Below are 10454 nucleotides of genomic sequence, written 5' to 3'. Positions count from 1 at the left end.
CCACTCCCACCACGCGCCGCCCTGCTTTCGCACCGGCTGTTTGTTCCTTTTGTCAACCGTCCAACGCACGGCCACGTTCCGCGCCGCCGGTTCGCCGGCCGCGTTGGGTTAGCTATTACTAAAAGTCTTCTTCGCATGCCATCTCTATCCCGGCCGGTGATGACGCTCCGTTGGATGGGCGGCCATCTTATCTGATCCGTCCTTTTCCCCGCGAAATCGAAGGCGCCAGCGGGCTCATGATCGTGCCATGACTCATCAGGGGCCCCACGATGATGCGCGCCTCAAGATCCTTGGATGGACGCGCCCGCTCTCGACCCCTCCGCTTGTCTCGGACAGCTCACCTCTTGGTTCTCGAAGGCAAAGGTTCCTACGGGACGCGAGTAAAAGATGTTCAAGTTGATGGCCATTCTTCTAGTATTTCCCTCTGCTTTTGCTGCTCGTACACTAGGCCGTTGTCATCCGAATTCCAGCTCGGCATCGCGATCCCATTGGCGTTGCCGGCCGGAGCGGATACCCCCATGACGACTGCCCCTCTTGGAATCTCGCTCGAATAGGCTGGCGGACCGGCGCTCTATTGAAGCACGTGGCAATGATTAACGGTTCATTTCTTTCACTGATACCAGGCACGTCGCAGAGGCATGCAGCCTTGTCCCTCGCGACGCGGTTTGCGTCGTGAAGGATGCTAGGCTTAAAGGATGCGGTACATGACTCGTCTGCCGTACTACAGGGAAGATAAACACACAGAACCAGCCGATCCAATTCCAATCCCGCTGGCTCCACGGCCCTGCCACGCTGGGCAAAGCAGTGAGTGGATCACGCAGCCGCGCGGCGCCAAATCGTCGCTAACCCGCCACGTGCCGGGCGCCCATTGGCCCGGTCTCTGTTTCATTCCTACCCAAAGTTAAAGCCGCTCCTCCTACTGCCCACACGGCCACACAGCACCCCAGATAACCGCAAATTGCGCGATGCATCCATCGGCACAGACCCCACCGTCCAATCTCGTCGCGTCCCGCCGACGCGCCGCGTGGCGCGGGGCCACCCACCGGCTCGCTGCGCGGGCCGGAGCAAGGGATCCAGCCGCACCCCGTGGGGCCCACCCCACCTGCCCGAAGCGTAACCGGTACGCGCGCGTGGCTCGGATCCCCCGTACGGCGGCGGCAGCTGTGGCCCGTGCTGTTTGCCGCCGGCCGCATCGTGGTGGGCTGGTGGCCCGGGGGCAGCGGCAGGTGGCGTGTCCTTGGGTTTCGAGGCCAGGCGGCGGCAGATGGGCGGGGTCGGGCGGGGCCAGCAGGGGCGGTCGCCGGTCGGTCTCCGCCAGCCGGTCCACCCGTCGCCGCCGTCCGCTCTGCTCGTCGGGATGCGCCGCCGTCTTGTTTCTGCTAGAGCAACGCGAGGGCACCAACACCACGCAACAGATAGGGAAGGGCACGACCTTGCAAACGCTAATGGCAGTTTGTAGTTGAATGTTGCGTGCCTTATTATCCGAAGGACGTTTTCACTTGTAAAAAAACTATCGTATTAAAAATGGCGTAATTAAATTATGTTAAAAGCTTGCCATCAAATTCTCAATGTGCATATCTTTACCTGCTAGTACTGGGTTATACTCCCTCCATACTAAAATATAAGGTATTTTATTTTATTATAAATCAAAGCAGTCTAAATTTGATCAAATTTATAGAGAAGAATATTAACATCTAACACATCAAATAAGTAAATTATAAAAATATATTTCATAATGGATCTAATTATTCTCATTTGATATTCAAAATATTATTACTCTTTTCTATAAATTTGGTCAAATTTAGAATAATTTAACTTGGGATAAATCAAAGTATCTTACATTTCAGAATGGAGGAAGTAAAACTAGAAATTGGTGTCTCAATGCATTATTATATCCTTCCGTCGTCATATGAGATCACTTTTCTATCATGTTTCAACATTCTTTAGTGCATCACCATGTCGTAGTGATAACTAACTTCATACGATATCACTTCTCTATCATGTTCTAATCGAAATCAATCGGGTCTCCGCATGGAAAAAAAAGGTCGGTGAAGTGTTAAAAATGAAGAGAATATCACAAACATACTTTGCAATTGCAAGCAAATGCTCCGCGCAAATGCAACACACACAAAAAAGAAATTAGTAGACGTGTACGCGATTTATCTATAGCAAAACGATTCAGAGAAAAGCTAGGGATCGTAAGAAAAGAGACCACGCTACTTAATGTCGTTTTATAGCTTTATGATATCTTCAAGCGATACCAAACACTAGAAACTGTTGTCTGCCTTCATCTATCTACAACCATTTGCTACTCTGCAACATTGAAAGAAACCTAAACAGTGCCATCGTGAAACAACCCTTTCCCTTTTGCTTTTATCTTTACAGTAAACACAAGAAAGCGCAAATGCGTGGGGGCAAAAAAAATACTGTTCCGGACAACGTTCAAAAATCTGGGAACAACTTGATCCTGACATTTCCGGAGAGCACCCCCTTAAGTTTTCTCGTCAGTGAACGCAGCAACAAATGGGGCCACTTTTTGAATCCTTGTGATCACTTCAACTGCACACACAGTACTGCGTCGTTGGTACAAATTCAGTGGTACGCAGAGAGCATCTCTGTCAATCTGACCGTCCATTAACGGCGGTTGCGAGCCGCCGTACCTCCCCTTCACATTTCCTACGGCCTAGATCCCTGGACGCTCGTGCCTCGTGGGGAAGAAGAAAGAAAGCAACCCCGGAACGACCAAAACTAGAGCGAGACCCACCGAAACTCCTACCCACACAGCCTAGCGGGGCCCACAAGTCAGCCAAACGTCTCGAGCTCGCCATCGCCTCCGCTTCCAACTCCCCAGTCTCCTCTCCCACTCCTCCCCCTCCCCCCTCCTCGCTTTCCAATTTCCAAACCTCTCCTGCACGGGAGCACGTACACGCGGAGCGGAAGCGATCGGCGCCGCGGCGGCGAGATGTCGGCGGCGTCGACGATGACGTGGCACGAGGACCTGGCCACCCTCGTGGGGGACACTGGCGTCAGCCTCCACGGCGCCGGAGGGGAGGCGCCGGCGGCGGCGAATGTCGCGGCGGCGGGGGCCGGGTGGTACGGCGAGGAGGAAGAGGGGAGGGCGGAGGAGGGGTGGGCGCAGCAGGCGAAGGGGTTCGCGGAGTCGACGGCCGAGATGCTGCGGGAGCTGGGCCGGGGGCTGTGGGACGTCGCCGCGCAGAGCCTCGCCGGCGCCGAGGACAGCGAGGTCGCGCGGCGGCTCAGGAAGCGCGCGGCGGCCACGGGGAAGCGCCTCAGCTTCATGAACGAGTACCTCCCCGAGGAGCGCGACCCCGTGAGGTGTTGGCTCATCGTCGCCGCAGTCGCATTCGTCACGCTCCTAGGTAACCGCTGATCTCGCGTGCACCGCTCTTCTCTGCATCAGCAGTCTGCACCTCCCGTGCTTGCGTGTGTCCGGCTCTCTGCCTCCAACTGGGCGTGCAACGGTGGTTTGCGGCGTCCCGCATCATACTATGCGCGTTTCGTCCTTTGTCTCGTATTTGTTCATTTGAGGGGATGGATCTAACTGACTGGAGAATTCTGAATGGATGCGTGTTTCAGTTTTTATTGAGTGTTCTACTTGAACTTCGGATTCAGCCTCTCTCATAGGCGACCATGTTTCTTTTTTCTGTATGTTCCGGTGTCGAAATTGTTGAAAAATGTGGCATTTGCGACCATAATTTGACAGACTGTGGGATCCATGCCTGGTCTGCTTGGACAACATTGTGTTGATAAGAAAGAAAAAGGCACACCGTTAACTACTGTTTGATATGTATTCTGCGCTGAATCAGCATGATGGCTAAATTTGCCGCTGAAGCAGTCAATGTTCTACTATTGAGTCAGCCATTTGGTCAGATTGACTCTGTCACTGATTTCTTATCGTTTATTGACATTTTGTGACTAGTTTGGTTTCATTGTGAGCCAATGCTTCGTACTTGAGAATTGTAACTTGTTGCTTTGTAATTTTTTCATGTAATATCACGAATTTATGCAAATTTCATTATTTTCGTCATGTTATAAAGCTATGGCAACATTTATCCAGCAGTGCCACTTGAAATGTTCATACCAGATTGGACAACCATTTTGTCAGTGCATTGTGGTCAGTTGATTTGTGTATCAGTTTATCAGTGCACCACTTTAACTGCTTAATTAATGAAAATGTTTTCCATGCAGTTTTAGGTGTTGGGGGTGGTGATGAAACTCCGTTTGAGCTTCCAAAGAAACTTATCATCAGCCCCCCAAGCGCGAATAGAATCCAACTTCCTGATGGACGCCATCTAGCTTATGAAGAACAAGGAGTCTCAGCTGATAGGGCAAGATTTTCACTGATTGCTCCTCATTCTTTTCTTTCATCAAGGCTGGCAGGTAGGGTTGAGTTTTACATCATTTTCTGGACAGTATTGGCACTTCTGGCTTTGTACAATTTGATCATTGTTCCTTCCCATGCAGGAATCCCTGGAATCAGTGCATCCCTTCTGGAAGAATTTGGGGCACGACTTGTGACCTATGATCTTCCTGGTTTTGGTGAAAGTGATCCACACCCAGGCCGAAATCTCAATTCTTCTGCCCTGGACATGCTCCATCTGGCTGATGCTCTTGATATTCCGGACAAGTTCTGGGTTGTGGGTTATTCTGGTGGTGGCATGCATGCTTGGAGTGCTCTTCGTTACATTCCTGATAGAGTTGCTGGTACCTACCTCAGATGATTTTCTATATTCTTCTGAATTCATAAATTATAGTTTTGTCTAGTTCTACATGGATGCCCCTTTAGTTGCAAGTGTTTTGACACTATCACGGCAGAGCACCCTTTTTATCATCTTGTGGTGTGCAGTGACATACCTTGCTTATACTTATTGAACTTGAGCAGACCTAATTCTGGAAATGCTTGACTTAAACCTAATGATAGCCGTACTTTACATTTTTTTTATTTTGTTACTACATCACTTATGAGGATATGTAGTATTTTCAGATACTTAATGCTCATTGTTATCTTTGCCTTGATGATAATGAAATGCAAGTGGTCTATTCAATTGGATTATTCAGCACTATCCAAATTTGTAATGGTACTTCCGTTATGCTTCTAAATGAAAGCACTAATGCACAATATGCCTATTCCTTATCTGTAATTTTGATTTGGACAGGACATAACTACCGTGGCATCTAAAGAAATGGCTATTTCAATCAAAAGCTTTGTTTGCTTGTGTTTTCAAAGAACATAATCCTTACATGCTTATTGAATACATAAATATTACTGTTGATCTGCTGATATATGATTTCTTGTCCTGAATCCAGGTGCAGCAATGTTTGCACCTATGGCAAATCCATATGACTCCAAGATGACCAAAGATGAGAGATATAAAACATGGGATAGATGGTCAACAAAACGGAAACTAATGCACATTTTAGCTCGGAGGTTTCCATCACTACTGCCCCTCTTCTATCGCCGAAGCTTCCTTTCTGGCAAGCAAGGACAGCCAGAGAGTTGGTTGTCACTGTCATTGGGGAAGAAGGTATGCTAATATCATTTTTATGTACATCCCAGTGCAAACTTGGGATGCTGTTGCAGAGCAATATGGGAGTGGCATATGATTATTTGCTTTACCATTCCTATTTATTTCAAGCCATAGGTACGTCAGATGCAATATGGGTGGTACCTTGTACCTGAGATAATTATACTAGAAGTGGCACGGGATTTTAGTTACAAAATTACATTTTTCTTAACTCAAATGAAAATTTCGAGCATCTGTGTTTGTTTTCCACTTACTACTATACATGCAGCATCTTTCCACATAGGAAAGCAACATCAACATTGTTGTGCTGCATGAAACATTAGTAATTGATTCGCCCATGCCTGATTGATGCTTATTTAAGAAATCTTAGTGTTCACTCCTTTGGTTAAGTGTGAACAGTGGCCCTTTCTGATGCAAAGTACTAATATTCTGCGTGTTAATCAGGACAAAACTTTACTGGAAGGTCCTGAGTTCAATGCATTCTGGGAAAGGAATGTTGCGGAGTCTGTGCGCCAGGGAGATGCACGGCCATTTGTAGAGGAAGCTGTGTTGCAAGTATCTGACTGGGGTTTCAGCTTGTCTGACATTCAAATGCAGAAGAAAGAGGATCGAAGCTTTTTTGAACTCATCAAGTCTCTGTTCAATCAAGTTGAACGAGAGTGGGTTGGATTTCTGGGGCCAATACATATCTGGCAGGTTTGTACTCTGTTTGCTGAAAGTGATTTGGAGGCATGTCAGCAATTATTAGAAACTAAAGAAAACCCACTCCAGCTATTTCAACCATAGCTTAGTAGCAAGGATGCTATTTAGAGGATGTTCCGTAGCTGCCTAGCACGTGGAGTCTATGTGACTATGCATGCTGTGGTTAACCCATTAGAGGCTTCAAAAAAGCTTTAATAGCACAAGTAAAAAGGTTCCATCAGTTGTTAATTGTAGCTGGAATAGTCTTGGTTTTGCTTGATAATCTATACTAAGTGTAGATAGTACTGGAATTGATTCTGTATGCACTGAGAAGAAATAGGCAAATAGCAACAACCAAATGGCATAGCTGGGAAATGGAGTAGTTCTTTTTAAATCTTCTTCTCAGATTATGTTCCTTGCACACTGAAGCAGCCTAGATCTTCCTGAAGCACTAACCTTTTCATATCTCAACAGGGAATGGATGACCGAGTGGTCTCGCCGTCAGTGGCTGAATTTGTCCGGCGGGTGGTTCCAGGAGCTACGGTGCACAAGCTTCTTGATGAAGGCCACTTCTCATACTTCTGCTTCTGCGATGAGTGCCACAGGCAGATATTCTCCACCCTCTTCGGCATCCCCCAGGGCCCTATCGACCCTGCGCCACTACCCAGCGATGTGGCTTCAGAGCTTGCCGAAGAAACAACAGCACCGGGCAATCTTACAGAGGAGGAACAAGGAAAATCAAGCCTGGCCTGATCAAGATCAGTTTTCAGGATCAGCAGTATAGATACAAGACCTTACTACTACTACTACTTGACACAATACCTCACAGATAGACGGGCTTTTCTTTGCTGCCCATGGGACAAGGCCTACGTCAGGTGGACTGAGCTTGTCCTCTTGCGCAAGAATCAGGCAAAGCATTGGATGGGAGGTGCTGGCGCCCGATTATGTGGTTTCACTTCGATGTACAAATGCTCATCCCGAATGCGCACGGCACCTGCTTGGTGCGCTCTTAGTATAGTCGGTGTTAAAATACGGTTAACCTGTCATAATGTGACACCGTTATACACTTTTTGCATATTTGCTTACTCTGGTATGCAAAATGGTTGAACTGCGCTCTCGGCTGAATATTGTTCCCTGAACTACAATTATGATATCACTATCTAAAAAAGTAATATATTCACCGGTTGCATTATCTTAAAAGAATATACTGTCTGTGGAGCCTATAGCAGCCGGGGTATTTTCCGGCTGGATGGGCTTCCTATCCATATTCGGAGCAGCCATCCAGTTATCCTAAGTTCTTCTACCTCGAAACAATCCCACCATTATCTAATGTCAATATTTTGAACGTAATAGTTCCACTTTTAGGGGGTGTTTGGTTTGGAGGGGCTTATTATAAGCCCCACCAATAAGCTTCTAATAAATCTCTTTTTATCCAAACATGAAAGCTTATAGATGAGGCTATGCCCATAAGTCCCTCCAAAAGATGTTTATAGGGCTTATTTTCTGTGAATTCCACCAAAATATCCCCTCTTTTCTTCTACCACCCTCATCTTCCTCACTTATAGGGCGCAATAACCAAACAACACTTTAGGCTTATAATAAGTCTCTTCGTATAAGAGGCTTATGATTAAATCTCTCCAAACCAAATACTCCCTTAACGTGGAACCAAATTAAGGAGAATCACTCGTTCAGGTTCATCATTCACTTGGCTCTTCTCTCACCTAATACACGTTTCAATATTTTCTCACCCTTAACCTCCCAGCTTCTCTAATTCTTCGGCCCAATCCATAGTGGCTCTCTAGTCCTCTCCACCTCCTTCGCAGACCGGGGAACCGGCCCAGGAAAAGAAGACCCGGCGGTCTCTCTCGGATCTCCTCGTGAGTGGCCCCCCATCTCGACTCGTCGCGTGAGCCCGTGGCCCGTGGCGGCGCACCGGAGCCGGTGAATCGCAGACGTGGTGGAGTGGCGGGCGACAGGCGGGTGGCGGCGGCGGCGCGGTGAGCAGCTCCTGCGCAAGCGGGCGCGGCCAAATCGAGGAGAGGGGGGCAGCGGCACGGTGGCGCGGGCGCCGGCCAGGGCCAGGGACTGCCGCTCCTACGCAGTGCGCACGGGGCAGGCTGCTGAGCCAGCCAGAGCCAGCAGGTTATTCCAATCCCCCACCCGATGGCCCCATTGTTTATTTGTTTATGGATCGTGGCTTTGCGAGTTTGTGTCAAATTTTGTTTCAATAAGCTACTAGCAAGCAGGTCGTTTTACTTGGTTTTTATGCTTAAATTTGGTAGCAAGTGACAACTAGCAAGCAGATTGTTTTCTCCTGCTCCTTCGCCAATTATATAAGCAAATTAACCATTCTGTTTCTGTACTGTAGTGCTATCAGTAGTAGAAGAACCCGAATTATAGAACTGGCTGAGAATTATGATGCTGACTTCTGCCAGTATGATCTTTTGTGCCTTAGAGATCAAATTGTTATATTCATTGTGAGGTGAGAAATGATCCTAGTTGTGCAATTTGCCAGGACCTTGAAAATCTTGCTATTAGGATGGTTCAAACTGACAGGCAAATTCTCAATAGGTCAGCACATTCTGGTAGCCAGCTTAAAAGTGACTCCGGAACTACACATGCCAGCAGAAAATGCAATGTACAAATTTGCTTGGCTCATTCTGCGTCTAAATCTGAGATGCTTTACATTTCAGAGTTATTGAATTATTGTTGTTAATTTGGACTGAGAATGTGAAAAGTCCTGTTTTGTGTTTGCTGCATTAAATTCTTTTCCTCCTATCCTGTTATGATGTTCTTCTCAGGTCTAAACGATAAAATATACTTCAGCATATAAGCTGGTGTGCTTGTTGCTGCTTGTAAGTGCTAAGTTTCAGCATGCATTTTTGTTTGTTTAAGTGATATGAGCTAGCTTCTATGTTGTAGTATATGACAGTATGAATGCATGTGGAGTTCTCTACAACAGGGAAGCTTACCATGCAACAAGATGTCCTCCTTCTGCACTATCCACTATATCATTTTTGTTGGCTCCCTTTCATTGGCTTCCTTCTTTACTAGTCAGAGCCGATCATGAATACTACTCAGAAAGTTGATCCGGTGGAACCATCTGCTAAGGTTTTCAAACAAGCCTCACAGTTCAAAAGATGGGGGCGAAAACATCCATTTGTTCGATATGGGTTACCACTCATTTCCTTGACAGTGTTTGGAGCAGTTGGGCTGGCGCATCTTATACAGGGCAGGTAAATCATTCGAGCCTCTAACTAGTCTGTGTTTTGGGGATTCCTTTGGTTCACTGTCAGACGGTGCTGGCTTATTTTGTATTTTGCAGCAAAGAAGTAACAAAGGAAAAGGAGGATATCGAATGGGAGGTTGTAGAAACAACAAAAGCTTTAAGCCGAACAGGGCCAGTGGAAGGGGCTTATAAGCCCAAGAAGCTCTCTCTAGAGGATGAACTGAAGGTATACTGCATTCATATGTAGAAAATGCATGTCTGCTTCGAAGTTAGCCATCTGCCACAACTGGTTTGACTAATGAGCTTCCGTGTTTATAGGCTTTGCAGCAAAAGGTTGACATAAACAGCTACGACTACAAGCCGATCCCAAAACCCAATGAAAAATAAGTGAAGTATAGCATAGCATCGTTTACCAGCATCAGGGGTGGAAGTTTTTTTGATAGTTTCTTCTTGTTGTTGTTTCAAAAGTTCTGTATGAGTGCACGGTGCTGACCAAAGTTTGAGATTAGAAGAGGGTTGCTTCAGCATCATGTATCATCAGAACTTTATATTTGTGCTCCATTAGCCACCAGTTGTAGTCTTGTAGAGAATTACAGCGAGCCTACTTGATGGAATTATCTGTATTGTTACTCTTCTGAGATTTCTGAGATGCTCTGATACAGACATGAGTGAATAAGTTGTGAACAGACATACGATTCTGACAAGTGAAATATCACTTTTCGTGTATGAGATTTCTCCTTGGAAGATAGTTTGAACTCTGCTATAGTTTTTTACAGAACTCTGCTATAGTTTTTTTACATTAGCAGTCATCACATGTGCGCGTTGATCATCTAGTTGAGTTCCCCCCCTTCTCTACTGATCGGCGAGGAGTTTGAACTCTGCTCGGATTTACATTAGCAGTCATCACGTGTGGACGTCGATCATCTAGCTGAGAGTTTTCTTCTTTATTTACTGATCGGCGAGGAGAGGATGGTGTAATCTTTTCGTTTCCTTGGAGT

The 10454-nt window shown here is 46.7% G+C and overlaps 2 protein-coding genes across 5 annotated transcripts; both read left to right on the top strand.

Moving 5' to 3' along the window:
* Positions 1-2811: 2811 nt before the first annotated feature.
* LOC112875814 lies at positions 2812-7419 on the top strand. Its single transcript, XM_025939796.1, has 6 exons — positions 2812-3380; positions 4210-4401; positions 4486-4725; positions 5329-5546; positions 5991-6242; positions 6702-7419. Exons 1-6 carry the CDS (start codon positions 2963-2965, stop codon positions 6978-6980), a joined length of 1599 nt encoding a protein of 532 aa, XP_025795581.1. The 5' UTR covers positions 2812-2962; the 3' UTR covers positions 6981-7419.
* A 597-nt stretch (positions 7420-8016) lies between these two features.
* LOC112874025 lies at positions 8017-10182 on the top strand. 4 transcript variants are annotated; one of them, XM_025937170.1, is made up of 5 exons: positions 8017-8369; positions 9029-9082; positions 9282-9463; positions 9553-9682; positions 9775-10182. In XM_025937170.1, the coding sequence occupies exons 3-5, from the start codon at positions 9294-9296 to the stop codon at positions 9841-9843; spliced, it is 369 nt and encodes a 122-aa protein (XP_025792955.1). In that variant the 5' UTR covers positions 8017-8369; positions 9029-9082; positions 9282-9293; the 3' UTR covers positions 9844-10182. The 4 variants fall into 4 exon arrangements, with proteins under 4 accessions (XP_025792955.1, XP_025792956.1, XP_025792954.1 ...); XM_025937171.1 differs by having other exon boundaries at positions 8018-8369; positions 9286-9463; XM_025937169.1 differs by lacking the exon at positions 9029-9082 and having other exon boundaries at positions 8020-8369; positions 9286-9463.
* Positions 10183-10454: the final 272 nt, after the last annotated feature.

This window comes from Panicum hallii, chromosome 9 (assembly GCF_002211085.1).
Source record: "Panicum hallii strain FIL2 chromosome 9, PHallii_v3.1, whole genome shotgun sequence".
Classification (NCBI taxonomy): Eukaryota; Viridiplantae; Streptophyta; class Magnoliopsida; order Poales; family Poaceae; genus Panicum; species Panicum hallii.
This window is presented reverse-complemented; position numbering and strand designations above follow the sequence as displayed.

Coding starts and splice junctions, on each gene's coding strand:
- LOC112874025 (XM_025937170.1), top strand. CDS start 9,294: ATGAATACTACTCAGAAAGTTGATCCGGTGGAACCATCTGCTAAGGTT. Junction 9,464..9,552: donor GCGCATCTTATACAGGGCAG/GTAAATCATTCG, acceptor TGTATTTTGCAG/CAAAGAAGTAACAAAGGAAA. Junction 9,683..9,774: donor CTCTAGAGGATGAACTGAAG/GTATACTGCATT, acceptor CCGTGTTTATAG/GCTTTGCAGCAAAAGGTTGA.
- LOC112875814 (XM_025939796.1), top strand. CDS start 2,963: ATGTCGGCGGCGTCGACGATGACGTGGCACGAGGACCTGGCCACCCTC. Junction 3,381..4,209: donor CGCATTCGTCACGCTCCTAG/GTAACCGCTGAT, acceptor TTTTCCATGCAG/TTTTAGGTGTTGGGGGTGGT. Junction 6,243..6,701: donor GGCCAATACATATCTGGCAG/GTTTGTACTCTG, acceptor ATATCTCAACAG/GGAATGGATGACCGAGTGGT.